The 21290-nt window shown below is 34.8% G+C and overlaps 1 protein-coding gene across 1 annotated transcript; it reads left to right on the top strand.

Annotated features, from left to right (window-relative positions):
• The first annotated feature begins 19053 nt into the window (after positions 1–19053).
• LOC138337471 (uncharacterized) lies at positions 19054–19875 on the top strand. The gene is made up of 2 exons (XM_069287385.1): positions 19054–19405; positions 19511–19875. Exons 1-2 carry the CDS (start codon positions 19054–19056, stop codon positions 19873–19875), a joined length of 717 nt encoding a protein of 238 aa, XP_069143486.1.
• The last annotated feature ends 1415 nt before the right edge of the window (positions 19876–21290 follow it).

The following is a 21290-nucleotide window of genomic DNA, read 5'->3' as shown; positions in this document are numbered from 1 at the left end:
GGATAATGTTTTCCTTAAATAGGGTTTAAAACATCATTTTTGGGGTTATACATTGTTACTTTTGTTCTAGTTTGTGTTTGGAGATTGGGTTTTGCAAACTTGATCATCAATTCAATTTCCGGATATGTTTTTCAAGGTTTTCTTGCTAATTCAAGTTCATTGGTAAACATATCTAAAAAACAATTCTCAAATAGGATCTTTCAAGTATTTATAATTCTTTTGTTTAGAAGTCTTTTTAACTGTAGACAACGTTAGAACTCATCTTGTTGCTACTTGCCGAACCAAGGAGGTAGTTAATAAGAAAATAATTATCAACATAGACTTAGTGGGATACTATCGAATAGGGTAGTGTCAATTGGTGCAAAGAAACAACTAAGTCGATACATCTATTATGATTTTTAATATGAGGTAAAGGTAAAGGTTAGTAGTGTATAAACACATAGTCTGACCGAGGTGCGAGGTGAAATTCTCTAAATGCATGACCAAGGATTTAGAGATACCTAGCTTATCACTTTTCATGCAAATTACTAGGGAAGAAGTGTTATCACTAGGAATACGACATTATGATCCTATATGAACACTTACACCCTAGTTTCTCATAACTTGATAAAACTAAGTCTTTAATTTTAATTACTTGTTTTTTTAGAATTTGTAAAGAAGATTTCTGTTACAAAACCCCCCTGTAATTACTTGCTTTTGGAAAGAACTTGACTAAATAGCAATAATCATCCACAAAAGTTTAGTCTAAACCATTTTCCTTGTGGGATCGACCCCAACCTACTAGTTTGGTTGGTTACTTATACTTCATTAGGGAGGTATAATTTGAGCATATCATCCTTGAATTGGATTATGGATTCAAGGATTATGATCTCATGTTTATGGATTATTTCATGATATTTAGATGTACTTTAGAGTGTTGGAATAAACCAAGAAATGTGGGTACATCACTTAGGAACTAGTATGAAAAAATAGGGAAATAATGGGGTGTCCAAGTGACCTTGTCGCTATGAGAGGCGCAGAGCGCCAGAGCCTAACGGACAGAATCTGGTCTTTTGCGCTTTGTTGGCACGGCGTACCAGAGCTTTTCAAACAAAGGTTGTCTTGAGGGGCTATGGTAGGAGCGGCGCCCCAAGGCCTATTCGAAGGTATTTTAAAATTTTCTTCTCTGATTTTCATCTCTAAACCTTTTTAACTCCCATAGATCTTCCCCGACACACTTAGATCACTAAAATTCTCAATACCCTTTAATTTAGACTCATAAAACAAGCTCAAAACACAAATCAAACAACCAAAGGTATACTACAATTCACCAACAAGAATTTAAGGGTTTTTAATCATGAATTCAATATTCATCATTCAATCTAGTCTAACTGCTCTGGAAAAAAAACATATTATTGTGTGGGTAAAAAATCAAACATAGAAATATCTCGCATACTTGAAAGGGATCACCCCCAATGTAACTCAGCCAACGATCTTGGCGAAATCTTGGTCTTTTCTCCTTTCTCCATTTTCTTTTCTCTTTTCTCCCAAGCCCTAAGCGTATTCAACTTTTCTACAACTGAAATAATGCTTAGATTTAGCCCTAATAAATTATTAATTTAATTAGGAAACAGTAGCGTGAAAGACCATTATACCCTTACTAAAATTCGGATTGGACTTTCCTCAATCCGACAGCCCAACTTCAGAAAGACATGTCTCCCTTATACGATATAGAAAATGCCCAAACTGGGCGGCATTTGAAAGATCTTTCTAAGTTATTTCCAACCATATAAACAATTGACCCCAACTCAACTAAGCTACAAGTTTTGGCCGTTCGAAAATAATCAAAAACTCACTTTTCCACTTTGAAAATATTCCAAATTTTTTTTATTCTTTCCAAAATAACTATTCTTAGTTTCTTTGTTTAATCTAGACATTTCGGTTTACTAGATGTTACAATATCTACCCCTTGAGAACATTTGTCCTCGAATGAGAAATCTTTTATTAAGATAAGGTTAGTAACATCATTTGAGAACTAAACCAACAGAACCAAGTAATAACATGCTTACACATAGTCTTATAAAGTGCTTAGAAGAGAGAATTTAGTACCTTGATATGCTTTCTCTCCATATTCAAAGAGATGTGCATATCTCCTCTCCATATCCTCCTCATCTTCCCAAGTTGCTTTTTCAACAAACTAATTCCTCCAAAGGACTTTGACCGATGTAACTTTCTTTTTTCTCAACTTTTGAACTTAATGATCCAAAATTTGAACCAGAATCTCCTCATAGGATAAGCTATCATTAATACCAACATTCTAAGTTGGTGCAATCAATGAAGGATACCCAAGCATTTGTTCAAGATAGATAGATGGAATATCGAATGAATCATTTGTAACTCTTTGGCTAACTCCAACTCATATGCTACATTGCGAACTCCCTTGAAGATTTTGTAAAGACCAAAATACCGGGGACTCAATTTACCCTTCTTACGAAACCTCATAACACCTTTCACAGGTGAGACCTTCAGGTACACCCAATCATCCACTTCAAACTTTAACGACCTTCTCCTAATATTTGTGTAGTACTTGTGGCAACTCTGTACCGTTTTCAACCTCTATTGAGTTACTTTCCCCATTCTCCATTGTTTGGTTAACTATATCTGGTCATATCAACCCTGCTTCACCAACTTCTAACCATCCAATAAAAGATTTGCATCTTCTCCCATAAACAGCTTTATATAGGGTCATTTGGATGCTCGAATGGTAGCTATTGTTGTAAGCAAACTCAATGAGAGGTATGTGATCATCCCAATTCCCTTTAAAATGTCAATTACAAAAGATCTCAACATATCTTCTAAGGTCTTGATAGTATGCTATGCTTGCCCAACTGTCTGAGGATGAAAACTTAAGTTCACCTTTGTTCTCAAACCTTTCAGGAAAGATTTCCAGAATTGTGCACCTCTATCTGAAATAATGGAGACCAGAACTCCATGAAGTCTCTCCACCACTTTAGTTTACAACTTAGTATAATCCTCAGCCGAATAAGTAGTCGTTACCGGCAATAAATCAGCTGACTTTATAATTTTTTCAACAGTCACCCAAATAGAGTAATTTTGCCTGTGAAATCTTGGCAATCCTGTGATAAAGTCCATGTTAATCATCTCGCACTTCCATTTTGGAAGTTCTATAGTCTAAACCAAACCTCCAAGCCTTTGGTGATCTACTTTCACTTGTTCGAAATTCGGGCACTTGTCAACAAACTAAGCAATATCTTTCTTCATGCCTACCCACCAATATACCTTTCTCAAACCATGGATACCTTTATGGAACCCAGATGAATGGAATATCTAGAGCTATAAGACTTCTCCAGGATTCTCTCTTAGAGTCCATCAACCCTAGGTACACACAATCTACCTTGGTACTTTAGTACACCACCTCCCCCTTGTTCAAAATCGAATACTCTTTACTTTTGAACATTCTCCTTCAAGTCAAGAAAAATGGGATCTTGGTCTTGTTTCTGTTTCACCTTTGACACTAGTGATGATTCAACCCTATTAGTCACCACTATCCCTCCTTTTGGGGAATCCATAAGTCTGACTTCGAGATGTTCAAGTATGTGCACATCTTTAGCCAATTTCCTCTTTTTTTCTTAAGCATGGGCGGTATTTCCCTGGATAAGCTGCTTAAGGCATCAGCAACTACATTATCCTTACATGGGTGGTAAAGAATAATCATGTCTTAATCCTTTAGTAGTTCTAACGACCTCCTTTGTCTGAGATTTAGTTCCTTATGAGTGAACACATATTTGAGGATTTTGTGATCAGTGAATATGTCAACATGAACACCATACATGTAGTGACATCATATCTTCAAAGAAAACACTATTGCAGCCAATTCTAAGTCATGAGTTAGATAATTCTTCTCATAAACCTCTAATTTTCTAGAGGCATAAGCTATAACTATGCCTTTATGTATCAACACACAACCTAAAAAACTCTCGAATGCATCACAATACACTATAAAACCTTGTGTACCCTATGGTAAGGTCAAAATTAGAGCGGTAATTAATCTCCTTTTCATTCAAGAAATATTTCTTTCAGACCATTGAAACTTAACTGTCTTCTGAGTTAGCTTGGTCAAATGAAATGAGATACATGAAAAACTTTCAAAAAAACACCTATAATAGCCAGTCAAACACAAGAATCTCCTTCTATCTGTTGGAGATGTGGGTCTAGGCCAACTCTAAATTTCTTCTATCTTTTGGATATCCACCCTAATTCCATAACCGGAAACAATAAGGCCTGAAAATGCCATAGACTTAATCCAAAACTTACACTTGTAGAACTTTGCATATAACTCATTTTCGTTCAAAGTCTACAGAACAATCCTGAGGTGACTAGAATGATGTTCTTCATTTATTGAATAAAGCAGTATGTCATCAATGAAGAAGATGACAAACAGATCTAAATAAGGTTTGAAGACTCAGTTCATAAGATCTATGAATGTTGCTGGTGCATTTGTCAAACCAAAGAACATAACTAAGAACTCATAATTCCCATATCTTGTTCCAAAAGTTGTCTTTGGAATGTCGCATTCCCTAACTTTCAGTTGTTGGTAGCCTGATCTGAGATAAATTTTTGTGAAGAATGAATCACTCTAATGCTAGTTGAAATGATCATTTACCTATGGAAGAGGATATTTATTCTTTATTTTTCCTATTCAATTGGTCTAAGTCTCTATACATATCCTAAGGGAACCATCTTTCTTCTTTACAAACAAAACCAGCGTCCCAAGGTGAGACACTTGGTCATATGAAACTTTATCTAACAAATCTTTCAGTTGTTTTTTCAACTCTTTTATATCTGCTGGTGCCATTCTGTATGGCCGATTAGAGATAGGACGAGTATTTGGAATGATGTCTATGCTGAAGTTTATCTCTTTTTCTGGATATACCCTAGGTAGATCATCAGGGAAAACTTTTGGAAAAAATTTTACCATAGGAATTGACTGAAGGAAAGGTACCTCAGTACTTGAGTCATTAACTCACACTAAGTGATATATACACCCCTTTGAAACTAACTTCCTCTCCTTAAGGTACAAAATGAAATGACCCTTAGGGACTACTGACTACAACTACACTCTATGACTGGCTCATTAGGAATGAGAAACTTGACAACTCAATTTCTACAATTTATTGATGCATAACAGGCATGGAGCCAATCCATACCTAGAATGCCATCAAAATCTACCATGTCTAACTCTATTAAATAAGTCCTGGTGCTCTTGTGACTGACAAAAATAATACAATCACGATAGACTCTTTCTGCTAGAATGGATTCACCAACAGGTGTGGAAACACTAAATGGTTCGCTATGTTGCTCAAGAAGAAATTCAAAGTTCATAGCAACATAGGGAGTTACAAAATATAAACTCACTCATGGTCTAACATAAACAGTAAAGTAAAAGACTGGAATCATACAATGACAACATCTTGCGAATTCTCCTGTTCTTGGAAATTATGAAGTGCATACAAGTGATTTGTTCCTCCGCCATCACAAGAAGTAGCTCCACTAGGTGCGGCCCTATCTGGTGGAGAAACTATTAAAGATTGAGCTCTATTCCCCCCCCCCCTCCATTGCCATTGCTTTGCTTACTCTTTGGACATTCTCTCATGAAATACCCGGTCTGGACGCAGTTGAAACAACCTGCAGAGCCTTCATGATAAATACTGGAGTGATTTCTGCTACACTTGGCGCATGGGGGAGACTTACTACCCTCATGCGCCACACTACCCTGAGAATATGCAGGTTTAAATCTGGAAGTTTTCCCTAGTTCTCACTCTTATTCTTAGGTGTAGGTGCAATAGCAGAGGATGGAGCAGGATCCTTCGGTTTCTGTTGGAATGATGACCAGTGTGCATAATTATTTTAATTTCTGGACATGTATACCGTCTTAGCTCTCTTAATCTTGAACTTCTGTCTATACCTAAGCTTCTCTTTCTCTACTTTCTGCACATAGACCATTAACCTTGAAATGTCCATGTCCCCAATCAACATTTCAGCCCTACCTTCTTTGCTTTAAGAGCAACCCAAGCCGGCAACAAACAAGCTCATTCTGCTCCCATATCCTTAAGCATCTCAGGAGCATAGAAAGAGTTGGGTGAACTTTAACCCAAATTCATGAAAACTGAAGGAGTCCTGTTAAAGAGTAAAGAACTCCTGTTCCTTTGCTTTTTCAGTTCTCAAGGAAAGAACTGCCCCTAGAAAGCTTCTTCAAAGCAAGCCCTACTCGGATGTGGTGCATCCTCATCTCTTCCCTTCTTCCACTGATCGTACCAAGTCCTACAAATTCTTTTGTTGGTATGCAGCCAGTTCGACTCTCTCAACACCAACAACATGGATCACATTTAATACATTCAACAACTTTTCTACTAAGTTTTTCGGATCCTCAATGGTGTTTGAACCAATGAAGCTTGGGGGATTCATCCTCAAGAATTCTCAAATACACGAACTATCATCCCCTTCTTGTCGAGCCCCTCTTTGTTGGTCACAACTTGAATCAACATATGGATAGCCTCACAAAATGCATTATTGGTAACTTCCTCTTAAGATTGCACTTCAGGTGTATTAGTACCTCAGGTTCTTGTACATTTCTTTTGTCTAGATGTCCTCTGACTGCTTTTCGTGGAGGCATGATAATTTGAAACACACACAAGCATGCATAAGAGGGAAACTTTTAGAGATAAACTGTAACGCATGAAATGAGTATTGAAGTAGTGAGAATTTCCTAAATGTTGTAGCATCCTAATCATAGATGTGGCGCGCTTCACACCGATAATTAAGACTCTACGGACACAACCTTATAGATTCCTTCGGAATCTTGAAACCTGCTTGATACCAAGTTTGTCACGCCCCAAGACTACACCCTGGACGTGGTCGGCACCCAATGATCATTGTTGGTCTTTATCAAACCCTTGTCCTGGCTTACATAACTCAATATAAGACTCAAACATAAGGTATAATATCAAGAAATAACTTTAATGAAAATAACTAGACAAAGTTGCAACCCATGTCTTAGTCAATTACAAGTAAAGAAAAGCTAAGAAAACTAATAATATCTTACTATGAAGCCTCTAATATAAAGGTGGATGTAAGGACAGGACCCCCAATCATCCTAACAACTAAATACTAAATAAATAGCTAAACTAAAGATGTCCTCTGGAATGAAGAGAGGCTCACAAACTGACTCTGAGCTGATCACTAGATCAATGATGTGCCGAATGCTGATCCTAGTTACTTGTGTCTGCATCATAATACGATGCAGGCAAACTAGCATCAGTACATTGAATATACGAGTATGTAGTTGGAAATATAAAGTAAACTTAATCGGGAAAAGGGTAAGAAGAGGCACTTACCTTGGCTTTGTTCAACTCATGAATAACTACTCATTTAAATATAACGCAATTTAAATGTAACCACAATAAAAAGAAAAATATACTAAAACCATGATGTAAACTCTTTATATATATATGGTTACAATATATCTATGAGATGTACGTAAAAATACAAATAACTAATGAATATGAAATACAATAACTTTTTTGGGAGCTTTTCTAAGAGACAATCATCACTTAATAGCTATAGTGATGATACAACATTACTTGTCCCACGCCGCCCGAACATCTTAACCTTGCCAAAGTATAAGACCTGAACTGCATAATGGATCCACTAGTATACTGTGAAAAGAGTTCCTCTAAAAAGTATGACCCTCTTCTACCCATGATGGCTATATGGTTTTCATGAAGACTTGAGTTAATATGAACTCACATCCAAACATTAGTGCTCTATACTACTCCTAAGAATATATTGGATCTTATATTTTCAAAACATATTGATTCTATGGTTCGGGATTAGTTCTCAAAACTTATCTTTAATAGCTCTCTTTGAAATTATAGTTTTCCTGCTTATTTCATTTCACACGGCTATTACTTTACCTGTTTAAATGTGAAAACATTTGTAACTCATAGGGATTAGTTCGTCCCCATATAAATGTTGAGACATAAACTCTACTATTTACCCTTGCTTAACTTGTAACTTGAGTCTTAAAACAAAGTTAAAAAGGTTTGTTAAAGACTCTTGGAAACTTAAAAATACTAACTTTGACTTGCTTCTTAACTTTGAGACTTGACTATTAACTCCTTTTACTTTGATCTTAACTTACCTTAAATTGGATTATGAATTCAAGGATCGTGATCTCATGTTTCTAGATAATTTCATGATGTTTAGTTGTACTTTAGAGTGTTGGAATAACCCCAGAAATGTGGGTACATCACTTAGGATTTAGTACTAAAAGATAGGAAAAGAATGGGTTCTCCAGGTGACCTTCGCACTCTGAGAGGCATGGAGCGCCAGAGCCTGACGAATTGACTCTGGTCTGTGGAATTATGCTGACATGGGTTGCTAGATCCTGTCAGAAAGACATTCTCCTGCGGGGCTCTGGTAGTTGCGGGCACCCAAGACCTATCCGATGGAATTTTCAATTTTTCCTCTCCGATTATTATCTCTAAACCTTCTAAAGTCCCAAGTATCTTCCCCCAAACACATATGATCACTAAAATTCTGAATACCCAATAGTTTAGACTTATAAAACAACTCGGAAACACGAATCAACCAATTAAAGGTATACTACAATTCAACCAACAAGAATTCAAGGGTTTTTCACCAAAAACTTCAATGTTTATCATTCAATCTACTCTAATTGCACTGAATTAAACATATTATTGTGTGTGTGGAAGAACCCAACACAGAAAGATCGCACATAGCTGAAAGGGATCACCTCCGACAAACTCACTGACGATCTTGGCAAAATCTATGTCTTTTCTCCTTTCTCTTTCTTATCTTATATTTTCTCTAAGCCCTAAGCGTATTCAACTTTACTAAAACTGAATTAAGGCTTATTTTTACCACTAATAAACCCTTAGAACAAATTAGTAAATAGTAGGGTGAAAAGATCACTTTACCCTTACTAAAATCCGGATTGGACTTTTGTCCACCGAAAGCATATCTCCCTCATACGATATCGAAATATTCCGAAACTCAATTGTATTTGAAATTTCTCTACAAGGGATTTCAAACCATATAAACAACTAACCCTAACTCATCCTGAGCTAGAAGTTGTGGTCCTTTTTAAATAACAAAACTCACTTTTGGAATTTGGAAGTTTTCTAGATTTCTCCTATTCTTTCCAAAAATAACTATCCTTAGTTTCTTTGTTTAATCATAGCTATTTTGGTTTACGCGATGTTACAAATAATATCTTCACAAATAATAGAATATATTAAAATAATAACTACCTTCCTTTTTTAGCTTCCGAACTGCTTTCATTAGATGTTTGTGATTACTTTCGGCTAAGACCTTAAGTTAATCAAACTTTTTTGTCAACCTTTAAAAATACGTAAGTAAGTTAATAATGATTTTCTATTGAACAATTGAAAATATTCAATAATAATTATGAGAATCACTTACATATTCCGTCAGATACTGCTTAATACTTTCCATTTCTGAAGAGTTTTTTTTCTTTGGAATAAGATGAAGGACCAGCTCAATTTGGAATAGACATTGGTTCTTTTTGTATCACAGGGGAATACTCTGATTATCACATTGAAATATTGTTTTTTTTGTCCCAACAACTTTCTTTCTTCTCTTCGGAATAAATAGTGGTTCTTTCTGTATCACAAGGGAATGCTCTAATTGATCAATTTCTTCATTTTTGTATTACAGGGGTTTTCTCTAATTCGTGTATTTCAATTTGTTTGGTCCAAAAAACTTTCTATCTTATATTCGTAGTGGGGTTAGATGATGTACCAGATACACGTCTACTCCTCCTAACAATCTGATCAAGTGGTTTAAAGTAGAAATCCTCAAATCGAGGAATGTCATCTGATCCCTTTTCTGTAGGTTTATGAGCAGACAGAGAATTTTTGGGATGAGAGACAGCCAGATTGTTCGGTGAATCAAGTACCATCAATTCCTCACGATTTGGTTGTATGTTTGTAAATGCATTCTAAAAACAAGTTTGCAATGTTTGCATACCAAAAATAATTGCAACTTGAAATATATAAAAATGATCTCTACCTCAATAAAGATATTAGCCATAGACATTTCAAATTTAGTCTTGACACCAACTACTCGCCAATTCAGTATCCTTGGGATGTACTCTCCCTTCTTCACAATAATTTCCTCATTGACAACCGATGCACATTCATGCACCCACACATTTAGAGCTTATGGTATACCACTTAAACGATACAACTATTTAAGTTTGGTTCTCTCTTTCCTCCATGAGATCATTAACCTAGAAAATGCACGTCGTCCCCAAGGAAAATGTTCATACGTACCATCTTCTACTATCAAGGAGTCATTAACATGGATAAGTGAGTAAGACATTTGTGAGAGAACAAATGAGTTGATGAAGTAGAGAATTTTCATGTGGAATCATCATCAAAGTCGTCCCAATTACCTTGAAGAAAATGGTGAACAGGTCGTCCCTTACTCACATTGGTAGAATTTACAAAGTCAGGCAAGTATCTTTGAATAAGGCTGCTCTTAGAGGTATTCAAGTATTGAAAGTCATAAGGATTTCCCGTGCATTTCAATCTTGTTATTATTGTGAATTCCTTTATAGTGAAGCACAAAATGTTCCCATTAGCATGCCGCATATGAAGCTCATTACAGTTATCCTACTCAATCGCAAGAAGTAACAAACATTTGGATATTTTCCCCTGATATTTACAGATAAGAATGTCAAGATATGGCCCAAATAAAGAATTTGTAAATAACTTGAGAGCCTCGGCATTCATATACTTTTTCAAATCTTCTACAAAATCATTGTTGTATGTTGCACCAAATATTAAATAGTGGGTTGGGATATGTTTGATAACATACTTCTTAGACTGTAACGATCCAAAAAATAACAACCTTTAAATAGATAATACAAAAAGTAACACCCTGTTAATAAAGATACATTGATGGACAACATTTTATACATGATACACTAATCTTATGTATTTTGTTAAAATTTTGAATCTTGAACTTATTAACTATTTGTATATAATGTATCTAATATCTAACTAATACAACATTTACTATGAAACTTGAATTACCATATACACATACAGACCCATAAACAAAACACGGATAATGCATTAATGATAGAGATCTACTGAAAGATGAATGATATAACACATGAAACAAAAAATATTATAACTTAACTTACTTAGGGTTAGTGTATCAGTTGAATACAGAAAATAACGATATATTGAATATGATCTCTGAATTTGTTCATTTTTGTATCATCAATTGATTAACTAACAAAAAACATTACAACCTTAAAAAGAATAAGAACTAAAACCTAACCTCAGGTAATAAAGGTTGAGAAATTGCATGAGCAAATTTTCGACCCCATTTTTGGGGGCTTTTAGGAACTTGGGTATATCTTTTTAGCTTTAGTATCATCCATATGATTCAACAGTTTAAAGAACAAACAAAAGAGGATCTCAATAGAAGAAGAACAAATAAAAGAGGATTTCAAGAGAAGTAATGAAATTACCCAATGTATGCACTGAGAGACTTGATTTTGAAAAATATTGGAGAAATCAACTGTAAAGAAAATGGGAGAAGATAATGGGGAGCAGTTTAAGGAGAGAAAGTGGGGAGAGAAGTTAAGCGTAGGAAATATTGTATCCGGATGATTTTTTCCTTAAAGAGGAAAATGAGGGATTTTTAAAATTTAAAAAACGAATGAGGGATAATAGTAATAAGAAAACTTAAATGAGTGATTTTTGTAATTTTTACTTCATGTAATATACTAATTTGCGTAGAAATTGATCCATTAACCCAAACTTAACTTCTCTCTTGTTTCATGATTTATTTGGATGTGATTACTTGTTGTTTATAGTTTATTAACTCTAATTTTAGTGTCTAGGTTAATTTACTTAATCCCCTAAAGATAAATCATTTTTATGTTAATTTATTCTTTCAAATAATTTATTTATTAGTCTTTCCTTTACTTACTCATATTGACAAAGTTTACTTTTTTTTCTAAATTGTTTCAAGTATTTTTATGTTTATTTATTTTCAAGTAACTTTTAAATATTATTTATTTAAGTTTTATATATTTTCCCCAAATTTAATCAAATAATTTTTTTAAATCATTGGATATACACATATATAGGACAATTAAAGTGTGTAAAACGTTCTTGTAATGGAAATAAGAACCTCGTACCCTCTTTTGTAATTTCAACAAGATTTTTCTGTTCAAGTATTTTTATACTAGTTTAAAAAATGCTTAATTTCTTTTAAAGATTAAGTGAACACTCCTTAAAAATTGGTTTTTTTCCTTAAAGGTTAAATTAATTTTCAAAATAAAATTTTCAACCTAAAACAAAAATGATGACTCTGCTGGATATTTAAATAGGTTTTAACCAGTAGACTTATTTGCTTATTTGACTACTATTTGAGACAATAATGATTACTAATTATTTTCATTGTTTCCGCTTTATATTCTTAGCTTTATATATTAAAATGTCATTCCATTCATGACATATTTTTCGTTATTTTATACTTTTTTGAGTTGGAAGACTAAAGCACAGTTATGCAAGTCGCAACCATTGCATTTAACTTATTTATTAGGGATATCTTGACGAAGTGAGTTGACCTTGAGCAATCAATAGTCGTTAATTTTTCCAGTCAAATTTTTCTTGTCTCACCAGTATACTTCTAATGAAATTCACTCTTAGCCAACTAGCATAGACTGCAACCAAATCTCTGAATTTAGTGCATTAACCTAAGATGTCCCAACACTCAAGGGTTGAGAGTAGTTAAATAAGCTTGAGTCCAAAATGGCTTTTGGTCTAAATTTACGGTCAAATGTATGTGTTAATTTGAAGAATATATACGTCATTTGAAAAACATTTCGTCTCAAGGTTGAGAGTAGATTTTAATAGATTACTTATTTTTAAAAGGTTCTTCACAGAGTACAATTTCATCCAAAAGATGTTGCCGTTTGAAGATGGCAAGAATTCTAAGAAGGAAAGACTTTTCACGAAGGCTTAAGTTAGGATACTACTCCTGGGTAAGACTGATTATTTATATCCCATTTTATCCTATTATGCATCCCCATCAAGTTTACTCAAAGTCTATATATTGTGTTTTTTTGGAGGAAATGGAATGTTTAAAATTACATTATATGTTCTTGAAATCATTTGGCCTATCTTTGATGCAAAGGGTCACATATTTGTTTAGAATGTGTCATATTGTTAAGTATTATATACTATGACTATTTTTGTGAATGTGTTACTTTATTGGAGACATTCTAACCCACTCATTGTTGAAAATTTTTCTAGAATCTCTTAAGCACATATATCAAATTTGTCATGTCTTGAGCTTACATCCTGGATGTGGGTGGTACTCGAGAATCAATTCTTGCCCCAAGCTAATCCTTGGCCTACCCCAATACTCAGCAGAAGAGTTACTCAACTATAAAGAACTTTAAAAGTTAAGTTTTAACTCAATCTATCAAATTATATACGCGGAATATTTTATGTAAAACATTCACCGGCCAAAGAGTCAATTCAAGTCTTTAATACTACATCAAAAATAAGCTATAGCGACAATTAATTAGCAATTGCCGCAAAATATGAATTTTTAGCGGTAATTACTGCTCTTTGTATGTCCCGAAAGGATTTAGCGACATTGGATATTATGACACTTCACTAATTCCAGTAAAACTTTAACACTCTTTATTAATGTGGCTATAACCACTTGAAATAAAAAGAATCATAAACTACTATTGACTATCTATGAAACCTCTTATAATTATGATGAATGTCGGGATAAGACCACGATATCCTAACTAAATTGAAAAGAAAATTGGAATCCTCCTAAAGCACCAAGAAAATCTAGAACTCGAGTTGGGTCAATGGAGCACTGGTTGATGATCCTGATTACCTGTGTCAGCATCATATAATAACCAGACCAAATGGAGCCAATACATGGGAAGTAAAAGAATTAAATGGGAACACTCAACATAACCTACAATCTTGAACTGATAAAAAGGAAATATACTCACCTCGACTCTACTCAACTTAACCTTAACTCATGAATACTCAACTGAACATAGTATAAAACAACAATAAAAGTGCAGTTTATGTGAAATATTTAAAACATTAGATAAAAACTCAATGTATTTAAAAATTCAATAATAACTCAGTTTGTATGTAAAGATACAAAATGAATATGTTTGGGAGATTCTATAACTGACAACCATCACTATGAGATATGTGATGATACATGCAATACCTCTAAAAATGACATAGATTAAAATAGAGAATAATATGATTTTTATGGGGTTCTAAGGTCTTAAAATGGTTTATAATATGGTAATGAGGCAGTGTCTAGATTTTTACGTGATTTGGAAGTGAAACGTCAAGGAACGACCAAGACATTCGGTGACTAGTCATCTATGTTCCTTGTGTGTGTTTATGTGTTTATATGAGTGAATTATGAGATTATGAGGTCCTTATATGAGTAATAATAGTTTTAATAGGAAGTGTTTCAGGTTTTAAGAAGTTTGGAGGCCAAACATCTAAGAACGTCCATGACGTTTGAAAGGTTTACCTTGAAACGACCTTGTGTGTCTTAGCCTGTTTCGTCAGGTTTTATATGTTTGTTTTTGATGAAATTTATATGGGAGGTCTAAAATAGTATAATAAATTATTCAGGTTATAAACGTCCGGGAAAACATCTCCAATAAACAATCAAGGGTCCTTGAGGAAGGACCCAACTTAGAGCCAAAGTTGTCAAGACCAGCCCCAATCTACTGAGGAAATCAACAGCCAGTAGGCTGGTCGACGCCCCATTGTTGGTGGATTTTGGTCAGGACTTAGGAATTGGGAATATGTACATCCAAGTACCAGCCTCAGTCCCAAACCACGGACCGGCAGGACGGTTCGTTGGTTAGGAAACTGGTCATCGATGGCGAAGCGTAGGTTGGGCCTGCAATTCACCCGTTCACTATTAAGTTGAAGGGTGAATTGGTAAATTCACCCAACGTCCAAATAAGAGTTTGGGAGGTTTCCTAAGGGTATTATAGCTACTTTAAGTGGGTTTATAATTCCTAAACACCTAGATTAACTCATTCTTCAAATTCAAAACCAAAAAATCTCTAAGAAATTGTCTAGAACTCCATTGAAGCCAAAACTCAAGGAAAAGATTTGATTGGAGATTTGAGTGGTGATTCTTCATTAATTTCTTGGATTAACATCATTGAGTTATGTATTTTGATCCTTGAAACTCTTTTATCAAGGAGTCCAAAATTCAAAGAGATTTCTATGTTTTCTAAAGATGAACTTGTCCAATTTTATGATATATCCATGGGTTCTTGCATTAAAGGTTGTAAATAATTGTATATTGATTGAATTCTTGTTAATTAGATTATTTTAACTATGAACCCATTAAATCCATGTACCCTAGTTTTTGAGTACATTATGGTTTAATTGATATTGTCTTAATGCTTATGAAATCTTGTGTAGTTTTCTCTGTGCTATTAAATGATGTAAGAATTGTGTTGAATTGATGTCTAGGTTGTTTTAAATCATTGTATATTGATTTAATTGTTGTTAATTAGATTATTTTAACTATGAACCCATGAAATCCAAGAACCCTAGTTTTTGACTTCATTATGGGTTAATTGATATTGTCTTAATGCTTATGAATTCTAGTGTAGTTTTCTATGGGCTATTGAATGAAGTAATAATTGTATTAAATTTATGTCTAGATTGTCTTATATTGATAAATATATATTTAATTGACATAGGTGCATTGAGTATTATGGTTTTTATATTGAAGTGATGTTCATGGCCATGGGTAAGGGCTATTTGGTATTGAATTGGATGACTTAGCTATGGATTGAAGTGTTGAGAATGGATTGGTGGTAAGCTTCCCTAATTCTCTTTATTTTAAATAATTCATATCTTGAATTATATTATGATTGGTATGATCCACTTATGGTGGCGATGCTATGTGTTTTACTTGTGAATGATATGGCCTTGTCGCCGTTACTTTATGTATTATGATGATCATAGCATTGTCGGCAAACTACTTGATATACTATGATTATTTGCATAGTTGATTTATGTGAAGTATGTTCATATTCATCTACTTGTGATTAAGGTGAATGTGTTTGTTCTTCTATTGTTGTTAGGTGATCATTTTAGACTATGACCATGTTCTTATGTGTGTAGTCATAGAGTTGATGCATGATTCTTACTATTTGACAATATGAGTATATGATGGTTATATTGATGATGTTATAGTAGTATATAGTATGAATTGAAGATGATAATGGTTATTCATATGAGCTTCCAAAAAAATATGTTATATGTGATAAAGTGAAATCCTTGGTGTGTCTTGTGTGGTAGACTTGTGTCCCTTAATTGTTACATGTATGAATGTGAATTTGAGATGTCTTGACTTAGGAGTCTAAAGCCTCTTACTATTGTATGTATGAATGACAAGAGACCTTGAATGTTGCTAAGAAGGTCTTTTGTGTGGAACCTTAACATAGTGGTTAGGTTATGAACCTTGAAGTCAAATACTGTAATTGTATCCTTCTTGTATGACTGATGGACTTAAGGTTATTTGGTTGGAACGGCATGGAATAATCCTTAGTAAATTCATTATGTTATCTTCTTCGCCATTGAAAGGCAGCCTAGGGGACCTCTTTTGTATGGTGAATGTGATTGGGTTATGAACTTGATATGGAACCTCTTCGTATGATCTTTTAATGTGAAATAATCTATGAGAACAAAGGCTATCACCGAGTGAGGATGGTAAGGGAAATAATTCTAGTTAAGAATGAGGCTAAAGTGAAATGAAACCCTTCATATTCCTTAAGCATGTGCCTACATGGGATGTGTACAAGTTCTACCATTGGCAAGTAGAACACCTTCATCGAAGCAGGTTACCACTCTAGATACCAAGCGTTGCTACCATGGTCTATGTCGGTTATTGACTATTCTCATCATATGGGATACCTACTAGTATTGGAGAAGTTCTATGAACTTTAGGTGGTGGTATGGGACGCTATCTAGACATTGCACAATAGGCTTTGAAGATGTTAGTGAGAGTCCCTACGTCTTTTCTAAGACCATTACTTGAATGTTTGTATGTGATGAATGTCTCTTAAATGAAATAATGAATGTAATGACTTAACTTAGAAAAATCATGTTAAATGAATAAGTACTTACCCAGAGTAGTAAAGGGTTGTCTAGTTAAGGTGTGAACCGGGAATAGGAATGGTCACTTCGTATCTTATGTAGATAAGTCTTAGAAATGAATCTACTTAGGAATATTTTTTGATTTAGTAGACATGATCAAAACTTAGGTAGTCTAAAGTATTACTTAGGTAATCTTGAAGAGGTCAAATATGGACATTCTCTTCTTGATTTACTTAAGTAAGTCTTTTGATAAACTTTGCAAGAAAGAATGTCATATTATATGTATGTTGTTATATTAAGTGAGAATGACCTTATCATAGGTAATATATAGGATCTCTTAAATGTGTGTGAAGGGATTGTATGGGTGGTCGCTTCACAACTCACACAAGTGAACCTTAGAATCACCTTTGGTAAGAGGATCTCATGTTCCTGTGCTTGATGTATTGGAAGTGCGTTTATCTCATTATAGGTGGTCTTAAAGATTATTTAGGTGTGCCTAGAGAGGGTGTATGGGTGGTCTATCTTTGTCTTGCTTAAGTGAGTCTTAGGATATCTTTTAGTGAGAAGATTACATGCTAGAAAGTGTCCAATGTGACGTTGAGGAACTTCACTGTAACGGTGAAGGGATTCATGTAACAGTGAATTCGCTTAATGTAATATTTCTCCAAAATGTGATAAATTGTGTAAGAGTTATATTATATGTTTCTAAGGTGTTAAATGTTGTTTTTATGCTTATCTATGATGTTTTAATAAAAAAAAGCATATTTCCATTAAATGTCCATTTTCATGATTTTACGCATTATGTCATACTTACTGCATGTGTTTGTACAAAATGCATGTTGTTATCTATCTCTACAGTGATTCATTGGTGTAGGTGCTATTTGGAGCGAAGCTTGGATTGTAAGATCTTTCAAGCAAGTTGAAGTATGTCCTCATTTGACTCGAGGGCATTGATGTCTTTGATTTCTTATTATGAAGTGTTGTAATAGACTTAGTAGTACTTGTTTATATTGTATGGGCCGTGTCCTAATTATTCTTGTATCAACAATTTGATGAGATGAGATTTAGTATTTCCTATGATGTTTATATGAAAGATATTTTGAAATACTCTTCGAATGTTGTGAAAAGATTTAATTTCGCACTACTTTTCATATATGTATATGCAATGAATGATACAAAAGGGCTTGTACAAGAACTCCAAGAGTCCAAGTACGTCGCCTGACGACCTAAGGAATGCCCCACCTTCTAGGGTATAGGTGTGGGTCATGACAAACGTGGTATCATAGCATAGGTTATGAAAATGGTCTTAGGAATTAAAAAGTCTCATCAAGTCACTTCTTGTAGAGTCTTCATCATCGGTGTGTGTCGTGACAAATCTATGAGAGAGAGGCTATAGGACGATCGATTTTCCTTTTTTTCTACTCCTATGTCCTGCCGTAGAGTAAAGTTATGAGTACTCTTTTATTATGATTTTTCCTTGTGTTATAGGAGATGAATACGAGGAGGACACCGACTAGGAGAGTTGAGGAGAATGATGTGAATGAGGAGATTCCTCCTCAAGTTGAGCAAAATCCTCAAGGTGATCAAGTCCCTATTGTGGTGGAGTTAATGATGTTCTGGTGGTTCCCTCGGAAACAACTAATGGGGAGATTGGAGAGGCTTTACTTACTTTATCCTGAGCTTTAACTACCCATGTGAATATGGGTAATGGGCCTAGAGTGAATGTTCTGGATAGAAATATGACATCTAGATTGAGAGATTAGTGAGGATGAATCCTCCTATATTTCTTGTCTCTAAGATGGGAGAGGATCCCCAAGAGTTCCTAGATGGAGTGTACAAGGTGTTGAGTGCCATGGGGGTGATTTCTAGAGAAAAGGAAGAGTTAGCTTCATATAAAATTAGGGAGGTTTCTCAAGTGTGGTACACTCAATGGAAAGACAATAGTTCGGTTGAGTCGGGTCCTATTGAGTGCAAAGAGTTTAAAGAAGCTTTTCTAGGAAAGTACTTTCCCCGTGAGAGGAGACAGGTGAAGGTAGATGAATTTATCAATCTCAAGCAAGGAAATATGAGTGTTGAGGAATACTCTTTGATGTTCTCTATGTTGTCTAGATATGCTCCATCCTTAGTGTATAACCCTAGAGAGGAGATGAGTAGGTTTGTGATCGGGGTCGCCGACCTTGTGAGAGAATAATGGTGTATGGACATGCTACATGATGATATGACGCTATCTAGACTCATGGTTTATGCTCTATCAGTTGAGAAGTATAAACTTTGTAGAATTTCTAGAAATTTGAAAAGAAGTGGTACAAGTGATCAAAGTCAACCAAGGTTCAAGAGGAAGGTGGCAACTCAAGAAGAACCTAGGGGTGATAAGGTGAAAATTGAAAAAGGAGGTGGTTCTCAAGTTGGCAAGCCTACATGTGGTACTTGTGGAAAGAGGTGCAATGGGGAATGCCTATTGGATACCGGGAGTTGCTTTGGATTTGGTAAATATGGACATAAAGTGAGGGATTGTCCCAATAGAGATGGTAAGAAAGTTGCTCCTAATATTCTGGAAGATGATGCTCCAAAGAAGAGGGGCTTTTATGCACTCGGGACTAGAGGAGAAAAGTTGGATTAGGGTGATGATGATGATGGTACGGTCTTGTATTTCTTTAGGGTTATGAGTCCCATCTAAGTGGGGTAGTATGGTTAATAGATGGACTAGATGGTCATAGAAGCGTGTTGAATCTACATGATATTTTAAGGAGTCTTGTTGGAATTGAATTTCATTGATTCCTTGCACTGTGTATTTCATGAAGTTGTGATTATGTTGAAGGATGTGTTTATTTAATTTTATGTTGCATAGTAGCATGTTTCCATCACGAATCGCCTAAAAGTTACATTTTTGAAAAATGTGGAAATAACTCACTGTAAGACTGGTATTCACTTTAACATTTTTGCAAAATTGACTAATTCATTTTTGGTTGAAAATTGTTGCAATGTAGTTACAACTGGTGTACATGAGCATGATAATGAATAGAAAAGGAGTTTTTTCTATTTGGATTGAAGGATGTGAGTTTTATGGCATGATGAGTTGTAGAATTTTTTCTAATTTCTTGTTGTTTTGTGATTCTATTGATTATGTGAAATTGATATTTCTCCTTGATTTTGTGTTTTATAATGTGTTATGTGGTATGTTTAGGATCATCTAGTTGAATCTCTGTTCTTAGAAGTGTTTGAAGAATGGCAAGTGTCATTCGAGAACAAATGTTGTCCAAGTGGGGGAGATTGTAATACCTCTAGAAATTACTTAGGTGAAACTAGAGACTAATGTGATATTCATGAGGGTATAAGGTTCTAAAATGGTTTATAATAAAGTAATGAGGCAATGTCTAGAGTATTAGGTGATTTGAAAGTGAAACGTCAAGGGACGACCAAGACTTTCGACGACTAGTCACCTATGTGCCTCGTGTGTGTTTATGTGTTTATATGAGCTTTTTATGATCTTATTAGTTACTTATATGAGTAATAATAGTGTTTATATTCAGTGTGTTAAGTTTCAGGAAGTTTGGAGGTTAAACGTCAAAAAATGTCTCGTTCGAAAGGTTTTCCTTGAAACGACCTTGTGTGTCTTGGCATGTTTTCTCGAGTTTTCTGTGTTTGTTTTATTATGAAATTTTTATGGGAGGTTTTAAACTTGTATACGAATATATTTGGTTTGGAAACGTCCGAAAAAATTCCCCAAGGACCAACTAAGGGTCCTTGAGGAAGGACCCAACATTGAGCCTAAGCTTTCAAGACCAGCCCCAATTGACTGAAGCAATCAATGGCCAATAGGCTGGTCCATGCACCGTAGTGGTGTACTTTGGTCAGGAATTAGGCGTGGGTAAGATTTCCATCCAAGGACCAGCCTCATTCCTAAACCACGGACTAGCGGGATGGTCTGTTGGTTGGGAAACGGGTCGTCGATGGCCAGGCGTAGGTTGGGCCTGCAATTAGCAGGTTCACTATTAAGTTGAAGAGTGAATTAGTAAATTCACCCATCATCCAAAT

The sequence above is a fragment of the Solanum lycopersicum genome, chromosome 7, assembly GCF_036512215.1.
Source record: "Solanum lycopersicum chromosome 7, SLM_r2.1".
NCBI classification, from domain to species: domain Eukaryota; kingdom Viridiplantae; phylum Streptophyta; class Magnoliopsida; order Solanales; family Solanaceae; genus Solanum; species Solanum lycopersicum.
The sequence above is the reverse complement of the archived record's forward strand: the minus strand, read 5'-3'. Positions and strand labels throughout refer to the sequence as shown.